The sequence below is a fragment of the Anguilla anguilla genome, chromosome 10, assembly GCF_013347855.1.
Source record: "Anguilla anguilla isolate fAngAng1 chromosome 10, fAngAng1.pri, whole genome shotgun sequence".
Lineage (NCBI taxonomy): Eukaryota > Metazoa > Chordata > Actinopteri > Anguilliformes > Anguillidae > Anguilla > Anguilla anguilla.
The window spans coordinates 31,356,638-31,379,833 of record NC_049210.1 but is presented as its reverse complement, the minus strand read 5'-3'; the positions used below and the strand labels follow the sequence as shown (position 1 = coordinate 31,379,833).

At 40.2% G+C, this 23,196-nt stretch overlaps 1 protein-coding gene across 1 annotated transcript; it reads left to right on the top strand.

The window, feature by feature from the left end:
• Positions 1 to 1,012: 1,012 nt before the first annotated feature.
• On the top strand, positions 1,013 to 22,970 carry LOC118207123 (fibrinogen C domain-containing protein 1-like). Its single transcript, XM_035380456.1, has 8 exons — positions 1,013 to 1,473; positions 1,582 to 1,677; positions 9,679 to 10,155; positions 10,857 to 11,016; positions 13,913 to 14,049; positions 16,235 to 16,331; positions 18,694 to 18,873; positions 20,535 to 22,970. Exons 2-8 carry the CDS (start codon positions 1,606 to 1,608, stop codon positions 20,780 to 20,782), a joined length of 1,371 nt encoding a protein of 456 aa, XP_035236347.1. The 5' UTR covers positions 1,013 to 1,473; positions 1,582 to 1,605; the 3' UTR covers positions 20,783 to 22,970.
• The last annotated feature ends 226 nt before the right edge of the window (positions 22,971 to 23,196 follow it).

Below are 23,196 nucleotides of genomic sequence, written 5' to 3'. Positions count from 1 at the left end.
GACAATTTGCTGTCTGCAACAAGACGACTGTTTTGTTATCTCTTTCCACTTCATGGCATTTCCTTACATTTTTTCGAGAACAGCCACCACTATTTCTTCAACCAAAATTTATCACACCTGGTTTATAAGACATTAGATTTACTGTATATTTAATTTGGCAGAAGCTTTTACAATAAGTGCATACCGAAGATCGTTGGAACAACTATAGAGCACAGGTCAGATAAATGATTTAACCAAAGTGAAAACGCTGGAAACGTGGAATATTTTGTTTGCCTAATGACCTTCAATAACTTTGCTTTATCAGAACACCAAATAAAGCGACCTCTGCATGTAGATCTATGGGAAAGACATCAGTAAATAGGGTTGGAAATTGTGGTTGAAAGTGCACATTCAATGACCTTGATGCTTATGCATTAGTGTGATATATGAAAACAGAAGAGCAACTCTTCCTCAGGTGATTGAGAATGTCAATGCAGGAGGTGATCAGACTGTGTCAGCAAGAACAGTCTGTCAACAACATAAAGAGGAATATTATGGTAGGGTTGCAGTGCATAAAACCCTCATTACAATGACGAATGCACATTTGAGAGTTCAATGGTGCAAAAACCATGGTCTACAGAGATGTGGAAAAGTGGTGATATGGTCAGATGAGTCATCCTTCACCATATTCTCAATGAGTGGGCGAGTGCATGTGTGGCGTACACCAAGACCCCTCCAGTGAGAGGCCCGGTGGTTCTGTTATGCTGTGGGGAGCATTTTCCTGGCATGCTTTGGGTCCACTTGTCCCCTTAGGGAAGGGTCACTGCAAATCAACACAAAGTATATATATATATATATATATACATATAGCTAATTTACTTAAATCATAATCAAAAGTTCACATCTGACGCCATAGTTTACTTTATATGGCAGATGATACTAAGTGGGCTTTGGACATGAATTATCCTGGCAAACCTGCAAAGGAATCTTGCCTCAATCTGTTGGGACAGGAGGTTGGACCGTGGGAGTTGTGGCAAGTGTCATATCTAGAATTTCGAGGTGCCGGTTCCACCACTTGTGCCTGAAAAACTCCCAATACATACCAGCTTCTCCAGGAGGACAAGTGAGAGGGTTTATCCGTCCCGCCACGATGCCGACAGAGCCGACATACGGGCAGGCGTCCGCAGCTGACTGTGATTAAGGCGCTGAGAATTTAAGTCCTTAATCTAATATGTAGCCACGAAATGCGCGAGTCTTCTACTTAAGTGGTTAAGGGATTTTGTCGAAGCAGAGACATACAAATTTTGTTTCCAGAGATTCGTCACTGATAATTACCTCAAACCAACGTGCTCGTGTTAAATCAGCGTTTATATTCTATTTTACAGTAAGGGTAGGCTGCATCGCTGGACTTGGTTATTGGATTATAATTTTAGACGAAGATTTTTCTCATTTTTTGATTGTAGAGTTTCCATCTGAATCTTAATAATACAGAATGTGAGTAGATTCAGTCTGACAGAGGCTGTAATGTGAACATTTTTTTTTTACACGGGATAAATGTTATAGAATGAACGTAAAGACCTTTCCCTTTGCCTATGATACCAGAGGTGGCTTTAAGGTGTCCAGAGAATGGTGAATGACCGGTTGAAAATCATGAACAGCGCTTCAGAACTCGGAGAAGGATCACAACATAAGTCAAAGGTAGGTTCGATATGCGCCAAGTTCGTGACAGCACTCCAGAGAGCCATCAAATTTATCCAAACGCGTAGCCCATTCGCTTGCAAAATAATGCCTAAACCTTTGGCAAAATAGCTTGTCCCAAAGGGTTTTCAGTATTTCGGAATGTTGTCGTGTTTTGTAACACAAGTAAAGACAGGATCTCGACGTTTAGGAGAGAACGTAGTTTTAGACTAACTTTTACCAAGAAAGACTCTTGCTTGCTATTTGCCAAATTTCCGTATTGTGTTGTGCAGCACTGTTGGCCCAATACCTTGTCTCTGCAGCCCCGCAAGGTGCGCTCTCACCCTTGTCCTCTGGTTTAGATGGCGCCAGAATTCCTTTTTCTATTACCGTAAATTTGCGTTTGGTAGAATATGGTATCTATATTGTTAACTTGCTACAATGACTACATAGTGCTTGCATTCGCTGTAATACAATGTTTCTGTCTTTATTTGGGGTCCATACAGCGAATAACCGTATTGGTTTTGTTCTGATTATTATTATTATTATTATTATTAGGGGTCCACGCATGAAGTGCTGAAATCCTATTGTTTTTGTTCTGATTATTGAGGGTCCAAGCACGGAGCTCCTAAAACTAAGGACCGACAGTAGAGCTACCACAAGTGGCAACATGAATCCTTTCGTCTCCCACTGTCTCAGGTTATTGAACTTGCCCAAATTTTTCTCCAGAGATTTCTTTCCCCACATTGAACTAAAAAGCCATTTGGACATGCCTCAGGTTAGATATTTTTGCAATTTCCAATTTTCTAAAACATGCTTAAACAATGTCTCTGACTGACCGATTTGCATGTAACATGGTTCAGGGGCTCTTCTCTTTAAAATTAAAGAGAGAAATAAAAGAAAGTTTCCATGTTAAAAATTCTGGCAGCAGTGTTAAATGAATTTTTTGTTTTTATGCAAAAATGATTAAAATTTCAGTAATTAATTCTAGACTTGGTTTACAGGACTGCAACTTTTATTAATTCGTCAGGAACATCCAACTGAATAAAACAAAATTGAACGGTTGTCAATCAGTTTAGAAGTGTAGAACCTAAAGTTAATTTAGTGTACAAGCTGGAAAGCCACTTGTTTCCTATTGTTTTGAATGGGTTTAATTGCTATTATGCTGTGTTATGATGTTTTCCTCATTTTTGGGATTTTGGGATGTTCAGTTTTAAGGAACTTGGTACTCAGGGCTGGCCCAAGGTTTCTGGAGGCCCTAAACAAAAAGTCTATATAGGGCCCTCTGTTTCGGTCGAAAACCACCCCCCAAGCCCCAGCCAGCAAGATTTGGCACCAATAGAAATATATTTAGATTAATGAAAAAGCCATTGTCTTAGGGAACACAATTATTTATTAAAAATATATATATTAAAACAACCTAATGTAGCAGATTTGAACAAAGTGCAAAGAACAACAGGCTATAAATCAAATTGTTAAACAAGATAAACTGTACTATACAAAAGTGCAATAAAAGTACAATAAAAGATAAAAACTCTATAGAAAGAGTAAATAAATAAGTAAATATTTCTTAAAGCCAGTCTGCAATCGAACAGTAATAAAAAGTTAGAGACACCTCGGAAAACATTAGCTAGGTAGGTAGGTAGGTAGCTAGCTAGCTAAAGTGCGTAGCTAGCTAAGATAACGTATTGGGGCTGTTGTGGTTTAAAAATATATAACATTAATATACCAATATGTTTGCAGCTTACCTTTTTCTCGACTTATTTTCTCCTCTTCGATTTTTTTCTTTTTTCTGACCCAGAAGGGTACATTCGTTTCATGGCAGCTGGACAGTGGACACCTAGCTACTGCTGGCAGTTGACAGACAGTAACAGTAGACACTAACCTCGCCTGCCAGTCGGGGGTAATCTAATGTTAAAGTGTGCTGCGCACAGCATCCGCAACGCAGCACCCAAAAATCCTCCTTCCTAGTTCCAAAATTAGGTTTAAGAAATTTATATACAAAACGAAACATACTGCATTTCATTGTTACAGTTGTGTGTACTGTTTGTTAGATTAATTGATTGGAAAAAATAATAAAAAAAAAATTATTATCTTGGAGGGAGGGGGCCCCGAACCAATTGCGGGGTCCTAAACAAATGTATACTTTGTTTATTGGGTCAGGCTGGCCCTGTTGGTATACTGTACGTTATTTCGATTAGTGCACGTGCATTTTTGGTGTCAATTCGCTGATTTGGTGCCGGTGGTGCTATAGCAATGAAGTTAATTTTCACTATTTAAAAAGGCATAACTCTTGGCCACATTATTGTACAGATACAATTACGAAGCCCATAGATTCCACTTCTCATTCAGAACAAATGTATCTTTTTCACCTTTACAGCCCACTGAATTTTCACAAATTTGAATGAAATGAAAAACACTTAAACAACATCTCCTACTACAGCGATTATGCTATTTACATGAAAATTGCGCTAATATGGTCAGCGGACTCTTACCTCTAACAAGCGCGAATCTGCAATAGCTGCGACCGCACACGCGCATGCATCCATGTGTGCATGCATCCACGCACACACCCTCATACAAACACGTGACCTCTTCTTTGGTTCATAACCAAACTTTCCATGAAATATTTTGCAAATCTGTGAATCCATTCGGGAGTTATGTGCCTTTTTGTGATAGGCCACGCCCCCTCACACACACTCACACAAACACGTGACCTCTTCTTTGGCTCATGACCAACCTTTCCACAAAATCTCATGCAAATCTGTGAATCCATTCGGGAGTTATGTGCCTTTTTGTGATAGGCCACGCCCATCGCCACACTCTCACACAAACACGTGACCTCTTCTTTGGCTCATGACCAACCTTTCCACAAAATCTTGTGCAAATCTGAGAATCCATTCGGGAGTTATGCTCCTTTTTGTGAGAGGCCACGCCCATCGCGTGGGTCACGCTCTAGGTCAATCAGCCTTGAAAGTTACTCAGCTCTACCTTCGGTCATGACCAATGTCCATGCCAAATTTCAGCCTCCTGGGGTGAAAACTGTGGCTGCTACGAGGTGGGACACTTTTTGTGGACCAACCAACCAACCGACCGACCAACAGACAGAGCTATAGAGCTGCGGTCGCAGCTAAAAATGCTATGAAGAAAGTTTCTATCTGAGAAATTATGGCTGCAATGTTAATAAAAAATTTTTGTTTTCATGCATAAATAATGAAAATTTTGTAATTCTAGACTTGGTTAATTGGCTTGCTACCTGTACTGTTTTTTTGGGCAAACAGTTTGAATAAAAATAAATTTTAAGGGTATCAATTAGTTTTAAAACAAAATGTAGAAACTACATCTAATTTTGCATCCTACCTTGGCAATATGCTTGAATCCCAAGCATGGATGGTTTTGGATGGGTTTAATGACTACTACTCTGCATTCTCATGTTTTGCTCATTTTTGGGATTTTGGTCATTTCAAATGTGATGATACTTAATACTGTCATAGAGGGCTACATGGAGTAGTGTGGGAGTATGTCTGGTGCCAATTGGCTGCAGTGTTAAACTGCATATTTGTTCTGATGGGTTAGTAGCACACATGAGACTGAGAAAAACAATATTTGTATGGTGTTGATCTGGGGTGGGCAGGCAAACGATGAGCTGATGTACAATGGTCAGCATGCATGTGTTTGTAATGTAATAAAAATGCCAAGGTATCATGATGTCCCATTGAGCCCCCAACCCCCCCCCCCCCATCCCCACTGCCCCCTTTCTTTCTCTGATCCTCGGGGCTAATTAAGAACAGGGGGAAAATGTTTGAAACTCACAGAAAGGAAGCAGAGGGTAACGTCTCTGCTGAGGGTTTGGGTTTGTTTTCTATTAAGTGAAAATGAATTATTTGTTATCTTTTAAATGCTTTTTTTGAAGAAATGAACTTCTTGCAGCTTGTTTTTTTCAGATGCATTCTCTCTTTCTAGTCCATGTTGAACTTCGCAATGGATGAAATTAAATTAAAATTTCGAATGAGTCGGGAACGACTTTGTTGTGGAAATATTATGACCTTGTTTTGACAACAGATACACACCTCACTGGTCATGTACAGTGTAGGGATTGCACTGTTGTTTTGATGTATGATAGCAAGAAGACTGATCCCACTGAACTGAATAGCAGAAACTTTGCTGGCAGTGAAGGCACTAGTGAGATATGTAGGCTAAAGCAAACTAGTAAGCCAGCTGAAAAAAACTGGATTTGTACAGTGCTTGATAGCTACTAACCAGTAAGACAAGTGAGTTATTAGCCTATCACACTGCTCTGCTGATGGGCTGCTGTGCCTTGGTAAGCTGTGTAGCTACTGTATACTATCCTATATGGAAATAAAATATAGCCACTTGCTGCATGGTAATTGCTATAACTGAAGCGCATAGCAGCTGAGCAAAGCATTGTAAAACCGTGTCAGTGAACGATTTCGGGTTGGGTTTTCAAATTTGGTAGCACCAGTCAGGCTTGGTAGGGTCAGGTCTCAAGGTCTCAGGTATGGGGTGGGATTCGGGCTTAAATTTCAAGCCTGCACAGAACTCTTTAGCAAATGAACACAGCTAAATTAAATAATGAACTCTTGTATTAGAGCACAACGCATCCAGAGGCCAAAGACAAAGGCGACAACCTGTTCGAATTGGCAGTACTGATAAATGATGATGTAGGGCAGTTCACAACAGGCTGTTTATGGTGCTGACAGGAGTGCAGAAGAGATTGTGCTGAAAATATGGCGTTCAGTTGCAAAACATCCTACTGGATCAGCATTATGTGGTTCTCCATAATACAGTGTTATCATGCTTTGCATTGTTGGAAAGCCAATATCATGGGGGACAATTTGGTTTCTTTGGTGGTGGGGTGCTGACTAGTGGGGCAGCTCTAGCAGGGCAGAAATTTGACAAACTGATTAGTTGGAAAGGTAACATCATATGTCAGTACCATGTTGAAAGTCACTGAGCTCTTCAGTATGACCCATTCTACTGCCAATGTTCGTCAATAGAGACTGCATAGCTGTATGCTTCATTTTATGCACCTGTTAGTCATGGGTGTGGCTGAAATAGCCAAAACCTCTCATTAGAAGAGGTGTCCACATACTTTTGGAAATTTATTAAGCGGATTCTACTGAAGTTAATTGAAGTTGCTAATAATAATAGCGTGTCTAAGGTTGCACGTAAACTTTAAAGAAGCCAAACTTACACAAGACTTACACAAGGTCAAAACCTAGTATATGGCTGGACCTAACACACTTCATCCGGCCGACCAATGGTGTAACTTCATAACTTGGCCGACCAATGGTGTAACTTCATCACTCAGTCACTGATGGAAAAAATATAATTGTGCCCATGAAAAATGTTTCCTGGTTTAGCAAGGGAGCTGCACACTGCACCCACAGAAAATTGTTGCAGTACACGCTTATCAGTATTTTCTCTTGTGTGCCCTCAATGCAAACTGTAACAATTTGTGAAAGAAAAATCTAGGAATAATGAGGGACAGGTGTACACACTTTACAGGTTGGATGTTTCTTGGGTTAGCCATGCATTTGATTTTGATTTTGAATGATTATCATTCTCAACATTTCAGCATTATAGTAAATGTCATAATTAGAGTGTGACAGAATGGTACATGAAAATATAATTACATGTTTATAGTAACTATCTTCACAGGCTATATTGCACTCAATGGTTATTTTATTCTGAATGATTGTTATCCAGGTCCTTAGTGGCAAACTTCATCCCATTGCATTTCGGCAAGATGTCACACACACACTCTGACACACATAGACACACACACACACTCTGACACACATAGACACACACAGACACGCACATACGGTTAGCAGATCATTAATCTCTGTTGGCTCAGGAAAAGGAGACACGGACAGGATTTGAATTAGGGTTTAAGGTTTTAAAAAGGATTAATAAAGTGGATTACAGAAGTTATTTCAAGCTGTGTTCTCTCTGCAGAACAAATGAAACATAGGCTGACAATTCTGTGTATGTTTTTCTGATAATGCAATTTTTTTTAACAAGCATTGTTGTATATGTGAAATGACTTAATTTTTGGTAGAACCAGATAACTTTGTGGTGTTCAACATCAGGCTTAATAAGAACTGGACACTCTATATGGTTGGCAAAATGATAAACATAGTTGCACTGACATGACAGTTGTAATCATTTGAATAATTGATAAATTAATCATTATAATAATTATAATTAATGTATTCTAATGTTCTTATAAGCTGAAAATGTCCATGAGCGTAGATAGGCTTGGGTAGCTTCATTGGTGGATGTCTTTTCTGGGCAGGTGCTTAGCCAAACTAGACAGCTTCTTTTTCTGTTACACCTGACTGATCCACAGTCATACCAGAACAATACACTTCACAGGGATCACCTATTCCCAGAGAACCCCTGGAGCTACTCACTCTCCCACATCAATATACAGTTAAATGCAAGGTATTGGGAGGGTGACACAATTTTGTTGTTTTGGCTCTGTACTCCAGAACATTTGATTTGAAACAAAACTTATTTAAATTAAACTATGAACTATATCACTTGTTATTTGCACTTGCACTAATTTTTCCGTCATTGAAAATCATCATACTCACCAGCTGGCGCTAGTCATTTAAGATGGCGTGATCTACTGCACACGACCACTCCTACACTTTTTAACAATGTTCTTGGCCAGCCCTTACGGTCTGGCAAAAACAATCAATGAATCAGAATGCTTCTGCGCCTGTTTTAAGTTTGGCTCCTTTACTGTGATATTATACCCTGGCAAAATATCACAGTGAAGGCAACGCATCTAACTCAAACCATAACAAAGTGCAGACTCAAGCTACAGCAAAAAGAGCTGACTGAGCAGAAAGAATAGGCAGTGCACTCACTGCAAGCAAAGGAAGTAAGAAAGATGAGCATTTCCTGTCACCTGTTCCAAATATGGTCAGATGAAAGATATGTGCTTCCTCAAATTCTGGAGTCAGAGCTGGTAAAGTTCCATTGCTGCTAGTCAATGATCTGCTGATCCTGTCTGAAGACTGAAACCACAGCCCTACAGCACAACGGCCACAATGACTGCCTGGAGCGTCTAAAGAGACAGTATCTATATTAAATATTTTCTGTTGTTGGTTATTTTTTGCTGTGAACAATTATATCTATTTATTTTGCTATTCCCAAGCTCTCTTATTTATTTATGTATTTATTTATGTATTTATTTATTTATTTATTTATTTATTTGTTTTAATTTAAGGAGAGCTGCTTCTAACTTCTGGTTTGATTTTCAAAAAATGTATGTGTGGCTTCAGGCTGTAATGTCTTTGAAGGACCTTCAGTGAAAAGCAGAAGCTTGCCAGCAGCCATATCACCCTGTACCTTTCTAATGTCTAATGCTGAGCAGGTGTGAGCTTGGTTGGTATTATTAACCAAAAGAGAGAATCCAAAACCCCAGAAAAGTAATGGGGACACTGTGCGGTAGGTGCTTTCCTTTTTAAGGGATGTGAAACCAAGGTCCTAAATCACTATGGTTATTAAAACAATATTCGTTTTGTGTGTTGTTTTACTTCTCTGTAAAAAGGGATAAATATAACAACCATGACACAAATGAAACAAATTAAATCCAGTGTATAAAACCCCACCACTTATCTTGCAAGCACCATTTTAAAGATCAGCTAATTGTTTTTCCGCAAATACTATTCAAAGAATATTTTAATCCTGGAATTGATCAGAGCATTTTACAGAATCAGTGAGATCCATGGAATTAATTTAATTCATTTTGACGTTCATGCTTTGACCTGATAATATTTAAGCCTTTGATCATTTGTCCATTTGCCTGTTTGAGTGCAACTTAGGAATTCTTAATTATTCCTAAAAAGGTTGCTCACCTCATTTATATATTGTGTTTTACGATTGTCCATATTTCAATTTTGTAGTCTTTCCTAATCTTCATTTAAAAAATCACTCTCCTTTTGTCCTTCTTTTTCTTTCTCTCTGTCCCACCCTCACCACCAGAGCACCTGCAGTTACCTCCTTTGGACAACCTTGCTCTTCGTGATTGTTCTGCTTGCTGTCGCAGTTACGGGCACCATCCTATTTATGAACAATTACCAAGCCCCACCCATGCCGAATGGCCAGCCACTCATCAGAACCAATCAGGGTGAAGGAAATGCCCTAGTTACCGTGGAAAGGGGTGATGGCTCCCACATAAACATCTTCATTGACCCTAACTGTCCTGACTACAACAAGAACTTCCTGCGGTTGGAGGGTGCTCACACTTCGCTACTGCACTCATTCACTGACCATGACTCTGACCTTAAAGGTCAGAAGGGTCAAGACCATGTCCTTCTGGTCAACCTGGCGGACCAGCTGAAGAAGCTGTCTGTTCATGCCAGCCAGCTGAAGATGGACTACGAATCACTAAGGCATGGTCAGGGGAATCTGGGACAGGATCTGAAAGTACTCCAAACTGAGCAGGGCCAACTCGTCCAGGTGAGAAAACACCCAACCCAGCTGTGTGTCTATTGTGAAAATATAATGACCGATAAAGTTAGTGCTGATAATTTTATGCTGTGCATTAGTGCTACAGTACTGACATATTGATGCTGTGAGTTAGTACTGCAGTACAGACAGTGTTTCTCTGAATGTCAGTGCTGCTCTACCATACTGAATAGGGCAAACTCATCCAAGTGAGAAAATACTGGCCATGATTGTGTATCTGGTACTTGGATCATGGTACAAAAACTATTGGCTCCAGACACAAACATATTTTCCCATGATAGTTCACCTCCTCTTTGTAAGTCGCCTCATCAAATATCGGTCAGTAGCTCTGTATCCCTGCAGATACAATCAGGTAAAGATCCTTTCACTATACTTAGGGAAGAACTGGTTATCTTGTCTGCTTGCAGCACTGCCTCACAGAGTACCCATTCTGTTTCCATACCAAGAATGAAGTCACTTTTGGGTGAGACGTGCATAATCTTTAGGGCGGCCAATTTTCGAGGCATATGCAAGTACATGCAGACAAGCGCTTGATCCCTGCCACAGCATCTTCCCAGCTGTGATCCCATCTCCTACTCTTTCTGCACTCTCTCTATCTGAATAATTCAAAAGGTGGAAAAAAGAATGACATCACTTTGGAATGCAGACCTAATAGGGATTCTGACCTGCAGGAAACACTGTTTGTCTTGCAGCTGATGTCAGAGAGCCAGGTTAACATGGTGAATGTGGTGAACTCCGTGAATGAGGCACTCAGCTCCCTGCAGAAGGAGACAAGCAGCATGAAAAACAGACTGAAGGCTGACCTCCAGAGAGCTCCTACCCGTGGGGCTCGACCCAAAGCCTGTGCCAATGGTAATCCCAATCTTTAAGCCTCTGCTGCTCTCTTTTGTTGGATGTTTTAGTCATGGAGAGGGGCCAGAGTCACTGAAAGGGCAGGGTCATTGGGGGGTGGGCTTGGTGGGATGAGTTAGCACTCTTAACAGACATTAGTCTGTTAAGAGTGGGTGGAATAGAATATATTGATAAATGAATGAAGTTACAGATCATAAACACCTCCATCTAAACTAATTCATTTGTCTAAAAAACCCAACACATAACAAGGCTGGAAATACTGCTTTTGATCAGTCAGTAAATCCATTGTATGTTGTTTTGTACTGATAAATGGTACATCTTGCTAAATCTATGTTTTCAGTATAGTGATGCACCCAACTTACAGAATGAAATGTAATCATGACAGTGCCATTGCAAACTATGGTTGGAAACTCTATAAGACAGTGTATGTTTGGCAATAGAATCACACAGGGACAAAGGAGTTCAGCTAGCTGGATTACCCCTAACTTACTGCAGAAGAGCCACCCCTGGTTGAGTGTGTGTCTACAGTTTGGTCATGCTGACCATACATTAAGTGTATTCCTTCTTCTGAGCTCAGATGGTGGGCTGCAGTGTGGAAAAGAAGCAGTGGTTAGTGGCACATACATAGAGAGTGCGTGTGCATGTCTGGGGCTACAGACATAATTGGGTGGTGCTACAGAGTAAGGGGTAGGGTTACATACATAAACCAGTTTCCATACTATCCTGTTCCCTTCTCATGTCAAACTACTGAAGCTAAGTAGGGTTGGGCTTAGATAGCTTTTTTTGACTGGGAGACCTGGCAGAACATCATTTCTGCAGGAAGTGATATTTATGGGCCGGTTGGGGGCCAGTTAGAGTGCTTTGAGAGTCATCTGGTCTCCCCCACCTCTGCGGTCCAGCCCCTCTTTCGTCATTGCCTCCACCCTGCCCACATCTGTCGCCACCTGCTGCTCCCCATCACCGCCACCTGGCCCCACCCATCATCAGAGCCACATCATAAACCGTATAAAACGGACTGACATGTTGGTCACCAGTCGGCACCCTGAGCCGACCAGAGGAGGATGGGTTTCCCCCTTGAGCCTGGTTCCTTCCGAGGTTTCTTCCCATCTACCATGGGGAGTTTTTCCTTGCCACTGTTGTTTTAGGCTTGCTCCTGTGGGGGTTTAGGCCAGGGTTGTCTGTAAAGCGTATTGTGACAACTGCTGTAAAATACACTATACAAATAAAATTTGATTGATTGATTGATGGGATGCTCTTCCGTCTCAACTAAATAAAATCAAGGAGTGAGAGCACTGGTGAAATACCAGGATTGGAAACATGGCAGCATAATACCAATATACAAGATAGGTGACTGACCCTGGAGATTACATTTCATGGGAGAGTGAAAATAGGTAATGCTCAATGTGAGTAATAATAGACCAAAGTTCATCAGGGTCTAAACATTGTACCGTATTTGTGAAGAAGGCCAACAGGATGCTGGGATATATTACAAGAAGTATAGATTATTAAGGCAAGCCAAGCCCAAGCCTCACTTGGAGTACTATGTGCAGTTTTGGGCACCACATTATAAGAAAGGGATATAGGGATTCTGGAGAAAGTACAAAGAAGGGCAACTAAACTGTCTACCGGCATGAAATTGAAGAGTTATCGGGATAGACTTAGGGAATTAAATTTATTCAGCCTAAAAAAGAGGATTTAATAGAGGTTTTTAAATAACTTACAGGTATCAATAAACTGAGTTACCAATTATTTTTAGACCGAGTTCTGTTAATAGAACAAGGGGCCTCAGACAGAAATTAATCAAGAGACAATTCCGAACAAATACATACAGAGGTTTGTTAATGCTTTGACCAGTTTGCCAGAACATGTGGTTGAAGCAAAGAGTGTGATGGTATTCAAGGCCAGGCTTGATACGGTACTAGAAATGCTGTAGTTTTATGTATTTTACTTGGCTATTTATTTGTTTAACTATTTATTAACCTCTATTTATACATGTGGCTTTACTGCTTCCAGCACCCAACTGAAGAAATCAGCTCTAGCTCCTGAAATTTTCCTGCTGCATCCTGCCAGTGTGTCTTTTTCCCTTGGTGCTTAATAACTGCGGTAACTTTCCTGCCGTGCTTGAGCAGCAAAATGCAGCCCAGAAATTGACTGTCTTGCCTAATGTAACTGGGATCAACTGAGCTCTCAGCTGACAGTTTTTGTTGGTGGAGTATCAGCAGCAGTGTTCTTTCAAAATGGCCGCAGGGGCATTGAACATTACTTGACAACCCTCTATTCCCATGAAAAACTGGCTCAATACTTCTGAGTCACCTAATTATCTCTCCTAAATGTGGCTACAGAGTAACCCCCAAATCACTACAATTGCCCTTTTCTCAATACAATAAGTGCCATGATGTCTGAATATAATCGTCTCCTACAGTGCAGTGTCCTCATCACTGCACTGGGACATTTGGGGTTATTTTATCCAGAGTGAAGAATACTGGTCCCACCTAAGCCACTTTCTGCACTTTCTATCATCCAAATACTGACCAAGTCTACATTTGCTTATCTTCAGCCATTTTGCAAGAGCAGAGCACATGGTCATATGGTTGCTAGCAAGGTGGTTGGTCTGACAATAGATTTTGGAATGAAATCATTTTAGCTGGGTTTTGAAAATATACAGTACATATTTTATGTATTCAATACTAAGTAGATAATTATTGAATATGCAACATTGGTAGCTACTTTGAATTGTGTTGTCACTATGGAATCTGAGTAATTGCTTGTTGGTAACGCAGAGAAAGGTCTGAGGTTCATTCTGTCTGCCAGTTTCAGGGGATCAGAGCAGGACCCCATAGTTTTTTTATTTACTACCCTTTTAGTTCCAAACCCTTAATTAATGAATTGTCTGCAGGATCCAGACCACGAGACTGCAGTGACATCTATGCCAGTGGACAAAGAGAGAATGGGATCTATTCCATCTTTCCCACACACCACCCATCAGGTTTCCAGGCCTTCTGTGATATGACAACAGATGGAGGAGGCTGGACAGTAAGTCTCACTCTCTGTGTCCCAGTTTCTCTCCCTCCTTGGCATACACAATCGCGAGTGCACGTGTGCGCGCGCACACACACACACACACACACAGCGATCATCACCTTATTTTTTCACCTCACAGAGGAGGAATCTGTAGCTCAGAGAAGTATTCAGGGGTTTTGTCTTCAAAGTCATCAATAAAATTGTAATTGGAAAGGCTTTTTTAAGACATTACATTACAGGCATTTAGCAGACGCTCTTATCCAGAGCGACTTACACAACTTTTTACATAGCACTTTACATTGTATCCATTTATACAGCTGGATATATACTGAAGCAATGCAGGTTAAGTACCTTGCTCAAGGGTACAACGGCAGTGTCCTTACCCGGGAATCGAACCTGCGACCTTTCAGTTACAAGCCCAGTTCCTTACCCACTGTGCCACACTCCGTCCTCCAAGACAGATTTGTAGAAGTTTTAATTTGTCAGCAGCTGGGATCTTAGTGCATTTATTCCTAACAGTGTGACTTCCTTTTTTTAAATTACCTTCTTGAGCTGGTTCTGACACACCTTCCACTGTGATTGGTTTCACACACAAATGCACACAAGGTGCAGAGACAGGACAGATTCACAAGATGGTCACAGAGGATATTTTATTTTTACAACATTATTATTTGTTTGACTTCAGTAATGATCTGACTGGCAGAAATATACAATTTATATATTCGGTTGGCTTCTATAGCACAGGATAATTGCATCCATCCAAACCAGTTTTTCTTTAGATGTGAAAAAGGCTAAAGCATAAATAGCTTTGTTTGGGGTCTTTTATGTTTTGCATTTTTTTTGGGTCTGCTTTGTTGTATTGCAATTGATTCAAAAGGTCCGTCATGCAATGTTGGAATGCTCTATACTCTAGAGTAAAGTCTACTCAATCAGAATTAATTTAGAAATTTATTCTGTGTGGGCAAGAGCATGTGCTTGGGTAATAGTAAAATTGCAATGCACCCAAACATTATATTCATTGTATGCTAAACAACGTTCAGGTTTAGGTCCTCTGATTGGACACACATTAGTCCTGTTAGTTGACAAACAGCAGTGGTATGTTTAACACAGAATGTGCCAGGTGTTGCTTTATTGTCACTGGGTCTGTCCATTCTTATGGATCGCCCTGCCAGCCAATCAGAGTTAAGGGCCTGATTCTTCCATAATCGGCTTTTAAGAACTCTGTTTCTACCATGCTGTTAAGGCTCTTGAGTGACCTAAAACAGCTCATTAAGTGGGTTTTATTTGGATTACAGAGACTCCATGTGTAAAGGTAAGTAGAGCTGCACTTTGATGATGGTTGTGTGTAATAGAACTGTCTGACAATTGACAATTTTTACAGTTTCCAGAAAGGCAGGGATTAAGACTGGACATGTGGCGTGTAAAGCAGGACTTACTGCAAGAGGTGAAAACAAGGCTGCTGGAGCCAGAGAGAGACATAACACAGCATACATTTCTTACCCTACAGCATAGACTGGAAATTACACCACATATACAGTATATCATACACCACAGCCTGGACCTTACCCCCGATTTTACACCACAAGCCATTTCTTAGAGCACAGTCTGCCATTTACAAGAGCGCCATTTGGGATTTTGGGCCCTATGAAAAGATCTCACATTGGGCCCCAACACCCCAGAAAATCCTGTGTTCAAACATTCTTTTGAGGGCCCTTGTCAATTAGGACCCATGAAATTGTCCACATCCTGACTATTTGGTTCTGAAGCCCATAGCCTTCAATTCCACCCAGATGCCAGTATTATCAATCTAGAATTCTCCAGTCTTCAGCACTTTCATGTTGTTCGATGCCTCTGCCAAAAGACATGCTAATGCTGATTGTCAATACCTTCAGTTTTGCACAGCTCTTTGAAAGACAGATATTAAGTGCATAATTCCGGTTTAGGCTGCACCCTCTGTGCTGTAAATAGGCAGGGTGCTAGAAGTAACAAGATCCATTTGAAGTCACCTAAACTACCAATTTCACATTTCTGACTTTCTTTGTTCATTGTCACATACCCTTCTACTAGTTTCTGTAGTGTTCTGCATTGCATTATTAACAATAAAAATCCACAAGCATGCATGTTCTTCACTGAAATCACAGGTGTATTTCTCTATCTGAACTTGTAGGTCTGTTTCCATCTTGCTTCTTACTCTCAGGTTTTTCAGCGCAGGGAGGATGGATCGATCAGCTTTTTCCGTGGATGGGACGCATACCGTAATGGATTTGGAAAGATCACTGGAGAACACTGGTTGGGTAAGTTTTCAGAAACTCTGTCATCTTTGGAGAGTTTTCAGAATTTTTCCTATCAGAAATACCTCAACTAACAAAACCACTCTTACTATTGAAAAAATATATTGCAGTCTTTACCTTTTCATATGAAAGACCAGGACCAGGTGGAAACAATGCTGAGGATTATGGCTTAGGAATGGGACAGGTCCTGCCTCTCTCAGGAGAGGTGTTGGTAGCCTCTATATGCAGGGAAAGCAGACTGCAATTCTGAGGTCTTACATTATCTACCTGTCTGCAGAAGAGTGTCAGGACTGAGGGAGGCAGCACACTTGCAGCCTTCCTTATTTGCTCAATTAAGTTGCAGATACTGCAGTCAACCTCTAAACAGCCCAAACTACCAAAATTATCCATTGTATGTGGAAAGCAGGATATATATCCTTAAATGTGCAGCTGGCAAGGGCAAGAGTTCACATAATGATTGGTGATAGTACTACACATAATGATTGGTGGTAATATTATCCATGATTTTCTAGTTTTCCATGTAAAGCAGTTTTATATTGTCCAAAGTAGTACCAATAGTCCTATTCTTCAACTAGTTGGCATGCCCCTAAAATACATTTTCAAAAGCTTTTTGAAAGAGTTATGAATGGGCAAGTTAGGATACTGACAATGTAAGGACACTGTCATCATTAATAAAGGTTACTGAGTCCTTTGGTATGGTAAGCATTGTTGAGATTCTGCAGAGCTGTGTTCCAAGGCTATTAAAGACCTCATCATTTGCATCATTTATAGAGTACAGTGCCAGCGTGTTGTGCATTACATGCTATTGAGTCAGTTATTTAAATTCTGCCCTCCTAAGTTTAGTAACCCCCATAACCCAGTTTGCTGTTGTAATGATTAAGGGCTGAGCAGACTAGTGAGGCATGTGTGGCAGGCATTAGGGAGATATTAGCGGTGTGCTTTGGGATCTTTAAGGGAGTTTTACCCCTTCAATGTCTAGGATATATTTAACTAAGACCTGAAAATATAAGCAGGCACATATTTATGTGGTCTGTCAACTGGCATTCCAACAGCTATCCTCCATATGTCAATTGGTAATCAGCCAATCAGCCCAGATTGGCCGATTGGCAAATGCAAATCAGTCCAGACGCTTGATTAATTGTGCAGTTAGGAAGTATGCGGTTATTGCTGATACATTATCCTAACAGTTTGCCTTTTCTGCACTGAAGGAGAGTGCAGTGTTTTGCTGTGTGATCAGGTGAAAAGATATTGTGCTGAAATTCACCTGAGTGCACACCTCAACCATCTGAATAGTTTTATTTTGATAGTGTAAACTTGACAGTATATGTCTCTCCTACCTACCTCCTTGTCAGTGCACAGTGTTGTCCTATTGTATGTAGAGCAGTGGGAATGCACAGTGTCTCTCCTACTACATGTAGAGCAATGGGAATGCACAGTGTCTCTCCTACTGCATGTAGAGGAATGCAATTGTTAAAAATTCTACATGGGACATTCCTGTTTGCTACAATCAAGGTCCAGTGTGCATCTCCTTTCAGAAATTGAATATACGGCAATATATATATATATATATATATATATATATATTTGTTGTACGTCGCTTTGGATAAAAGCGTTTGCAAGAAATTAAAACTCTCCAATTATTGTAATTTTTAAAAATATATTCAATATACACTATATGACCAAAGGTATCTGGAGATCCCTTGGTCTTGGGCTGTTTTTCATGGTTTGGGCTAGGTCCCTTAGTACCAGTGAAGGCAAATCTTAATGCAACAGCATACAATCATATTTTTGACAATTCTGTGCTTCCCCAACAGTTTGGGCTAGGCCCTTTCCTGTTTCAGCATGACAATGCCCTTGGGCACACAAGGTCCATATAGAAATAGTTTTGTCGAGAACAGTGCGGAAGAACTTGACTGGCCTGCACAGGGCACTGACCTCAACCCCACACAACACCTTTCGGATCAATTGGAAAGCCAACTGCGAGCCAGGTGTAATCACCCAATCAGCGCCTGACCTCACTAATGCTCTTCTGGCTGAATGGAAGGAAATCCCTGCAGCAGTTCTCCAACATCTAGTACAAAGCCTTCCCAGAAGAGTGGAGGTTGTTATAGCAGCAAAGGTTGGACCAACTCCAGATTCATGTCCATAATTTTGGATGAGATGTTGGATGTTAGGTGTCCACATACTTTTGGCCATGTAGTGTATATTTTTAAAAAAACACTGGTATAAAATATATTTCTCAATTTATTTAGACAAAAACATTATTTAAAAAATGCAGTGCAGCTTTTTCCATTTCTGTAAGGTCTGCTTACTCCAACCGTTCACCTTTTCTGCACACACTAACCAGCTCTCTTCTGTGTGTCAGGTTTGAGGCAGATCTATGCCTTGACCATCCAGGCCAACTACGAACTCCGGATTGACCTAGAGGACTTCGAGAACAACACTGCCTTTGCAAAGTATGGTACTTTCGGAGTGGGCCTCTTCTCTGTGGACCCAGATGATGATGGATACCCTCTGACCATTGCTGATTACTCCGGCACTGCAGGTCTAGTATTATCCAAAACCTAGTGCCAAAACCTAGTCTAGTGTCTAGTGTAGTAATATTTTCTTTCTGTACTTTATGAATTTTCCATTTTAAAAGATCCCCCTGAAAATTATCATTTGAATGTGTACTGAAACCTATTCTTCATATTTTACATACATTTTATTTTTCATATTATGGTAAAAACAGGTAATTTCATTTTTGTGATAGAGCATGGTAGAGATGAAAATGGGCTGTTTGCATGACACTGTGGTTGCAACCAAGTTCAAGTTAAAGGTTTATTGATCATGTTTAATTATTGGAATTCACTGTTTTCATTTAAAGATAGTAATAGTAATAAAATGACATTTTAAATGTGCATGAAATCATTCTGTACCCGCTTTCTGGATTTTAGGTTTCCAGTATTGGCAAGGCTGTGGTATCATCACTACTCCAATATAATACTTTTAAGACTCCAGTGTTGCCAGCAAATGCTCAGTAATACTATACAAAGAGAATAAAGTAAAGGGGAGCAATTGCCACTTGCCAAAAATGGCCAGACATGTTAACAAATCATTTTACAAAGAGGACGAAATCAAATGAACAGAACGAAAATGAAAAATTGCTTTTGGAAGCGTCACTCACAGACACAGGAAACATTTCAGAGCTTTGTTTGTATGTTAGCCTACATGGTCCATAAATAACATCCCTGGTTGGTAAATAGCATAGCGTAAAACTGAACATAGTCTATTTTTTTGTTTTTTTGTTTCAGGCAATCAATGTCGATACAATGTTGCAATGCTGAACTAGGCACTGGTTCGCTCCTGTGACACCAGTGTATCAAGAGAAAATACATCAGAATGCAAGTTTTACAGATAACGTGAAAAATTATAGTCGCGTTACTGTTTTTTGTTGTTTGTTATTGTTACCGAGTAGTACCAGCACGCGGTTTTATTTTAATGGTCGTCTCATTGCATGATCATTCAGGATCTGAAAACAATAGGAGGTGGGGACTCTGGATTCTTGCTGGAGTTGTGTATGGAACACATGCATAACTAATTTCAAACTGGAATACGCCCCCATGTCAAAAGGGACATGGTAGGCTTTTTTTAAGCGGTCCCTTAATGCATTTTGCATTTTGTAAAAGATATTGAAACAGCACATTTTGTTTATTGCACACTAGTATTACATAATAAAAGAAAAAATAAAAACTCCCCCCCATTTTAGAACCCAAATCTCACCCATGCAGATGTCCACATATTTTTAGCAATATAGTGTACTGTATATTTCTTAATTTTGAAGAAGACTGCTTCACCATCAGTACCAAGGCAGGACAATTTGTATTTTTACTCTTTAGCAGGGAGAATGCATTGACATCCAAATTACATTGGTTAATTCACTATGTTAAACATATGGTTTAGATATAAGGATTATACTGTTTGCATTTGCAGACTTCCTTTTTGGCTCACAAGACAAAAGTAACTTTCTATGAACACAAGTTCCCTAAGTGGGTGCCAGACTGTAACAGATATAGAGGGGGCAGAGGAGGCTGGGCTATACTGCTACATCAGGGAACCCCATTGGCTGTACTGAACTTCCTGACTCTCTAAAAAGGCTCTTTATGAGGAATGTTATTTACTGTCATTTTTCTCCATGTATTTTTGTGTATGTGTGTGTGTGTGTAGGTGACTCCTTGCTGAAACACAATGGGATGAAGTTCACCACTACGGACCAGGATAACGATCACTCTGAGAATAACTGTGCCTCCTTTTACCATGGGGCCTGGTGGTACCGTAACTGCCACACCTCCAATCTGAACGGACAGTACCTGAATGGGCAGCACACCTCCTATGCTGACGGCATTGAGTGGTCATCCTGGACCGGCTGGCAGTACTCACTCAAGTTCTCTGAGATGAAAATCCGGGCTACATAAGGAGGAAAACAAGTGATCAGGAGTGAGAAACCGTGAGAAACATGCTGACTCAATGAGAAACACACAGACTCTATTAAGGAAGTATGACTCTGTGAGAGATGCTAATTCACTGGCTATAAAGAATTCTGACTGTGAGGACCACATTGGCTCCAGAGGTGTGGTGATGGCAGGCAAAGGATGGTTAGTAAAAATGAGTATGTGAGTTTGCAGGGTTGCTGTCTCTGTCCTGATCTCAATGTTTTAACCAACTGAGGTCATCATTAATAATGATTATCGACCATTTGTTCAGTCTGACACAGATATAGGTGTTCATTTGAAGACTTTAAACCGGCCTGTGCGTAGGATATTCCACCTAATTAGATCAAGTTTTGCTTTTTTTTCTTGTTGATACCTAACGTCTGCAGATATGTATTACCTGGGCTTATATTGGCAGATATCCATATCTGGCTCCCATACACGCACTTTCCTCAAACCAATCTAGGAATGAGATACCCAGTGCATCTCTGACCACTTATTGAAACCCACCAATGCAATACCATACAATCACTGCAATGTCATCACTATTGCAACCCGCCACAGCACCATGACACCATCACTACAGCTTATCACTCCAAGACCACCAACACTTCAGCAAGTCACAGCAACACTTCGCCATCAATGCAACCACTCACTTGAACCATTCACCATAATGAAATAGACAAACATATTGAGGGAGTGTGATGTTTCCACTCCTTCAGGTAGCTGATCTGAAAGGAACAAAGAGGTTAATATAGAAGTCTGTCACACTGACACACTAAAAACATGAGAACTGAGGTGCTTCTTTGCGCAGAAAGTGGAGTATTAATGCGGCACTAGGATTCTGTGATAATGTTTGTATATACCTTGAAATCACCATGTGCCATGTTAGGACTGATTGGTAAACTGAATGCCAACAACATTATAGGGAGAAGTGCTTCATTTCTTTGATTGACTCTCTCAGTATAGTAGTTTCACTGTTGACCAGACCCGCAGTACACATTACTTCAGCTATTTGAATGATTCTACCCCAACCATGCCAAGAGGCTACAGATTAAATTTATTCTGTGTTTTCAGCTTTTCCCATAGTAAACCCCACTCTATCTGTGCATGAGGACCCTGCTGTTCCTAACATTGTTTTGTGTTTTCATTTCGAAGAAGGGCTCTTTTCATTTTGTGATATAACAGTTTTTGTTATTAATCTGTCCTGGAAACCCTGAATTTTGGTACTGTTCATATATATTATGTGATTGTCTAATTGCAAAGCATTAAGCAATTATGTAATAGGTAATATATCCAAGGCAACGTCCTGCTGCCTGCAAAAATGTAGTGTGTGTCATGTCAAATGTGAGATTGCCTTTCATTCTGTATTGTTCATTACCCTTTGATATGTCGAAATGCTTAGTGGCTGAAGTGAATCAGACCTTAATGGTGTAAATCTTATGCAAAGGTAAGCAAACCCTGGTTGAACGACTAGTTCCTTAATTTTTTGTCCTGACAGGAATTCAAGGTGTGGCAATAGACCATTCAGGAATTACTTTTGGAATAGATTTTCATTGCATAGATTCTCTTCATATTATAAAACAATTAATTTATGAAGGTAGTAATGTGCATTCATGTTTTGTGTTTGTGAAGGCTTTGCAGGCTGTATATTTATTGTATGCAGAACACATTTTACTTTCAACTTTTCCAAATGAGGAGCAACTATGAGTAATCAGGCACTGTGTATTGTACGTTTTTATTACTATTGTTGTTGCTGGTTATTGTAATATATCTCATTGCTAAACCCCATTAGATCACCAATGTGAACGGTAGGTGTACTTGCATCAGTGGCTAAAACCTAAGTTGTATGAATCAACTTGTTTGAGGTGTAAAACACCCTGTCATAAAGACTTGTACAACTGAACCATAAACTCCTAATACAGTGGACACCTGTTCCACAGGATCAAATCTAAGTAGTCTTTCCCAACCCTGCACTGTTGTGCTGTTCCTTATTAGAGTTGCAGGGCACATCTGAAGGCATTTGGATTTGAGCTCAAAAGAAGAATATGAGATTTCATCTTTATTTCCGCTGTTCAAAATTAAGTTATCGGATGACCGACAGATATCAACTGTTCCTCAGGTGTTCCATTTTGCATGGATTGTTCACACATAAAAGGAGAGTGCTAGGCTTGGTTTTAGTCTTTGTTTTCATCTGTGGAGATTGCATTTGTAATCAGAAGATATACACCATCATGAAGGCCAGAGGACTAACTATGGCTAAAAAACAACTAATCTGTAAGCTAACCAAATAATTCATTAATAAGGATCCCAAAGAAAATAAGTATGTCAAGTACAGCAGTTTGAAAGGCTTGAAAACAAAAGAAACCACTGGTAAACTAAGAATTAAACACTGTACA

What these genes read in the sequence shown, in the direction of transcription:
- LOC118207123 (XM_035380456.1), top strand. Translation starts at nt 1,606, where the DNA reads ATGGTGAATGACCGGTTGAAAATCATGAACAGCGCTTCAGAACTCGGA. An exon ending in CAGATGGAGGAGGCTGGACA is followed by an intron (nt 14,050 to 16,234) that starts GTAAGTCTCACT and finishes TCTTACTCTCAG; the next exon opens with GTTTTTCAGCGCAGGGAGGA. An exon ending in TGATTACTCCGGCACTGCAG is followed by an intron (nt 18,874 to 20,534) that starts GTCTAGTATTAT and finishes GTGTGTGTGTAG; the next exon opens with GTGACTCCTTGCTGAAACAC.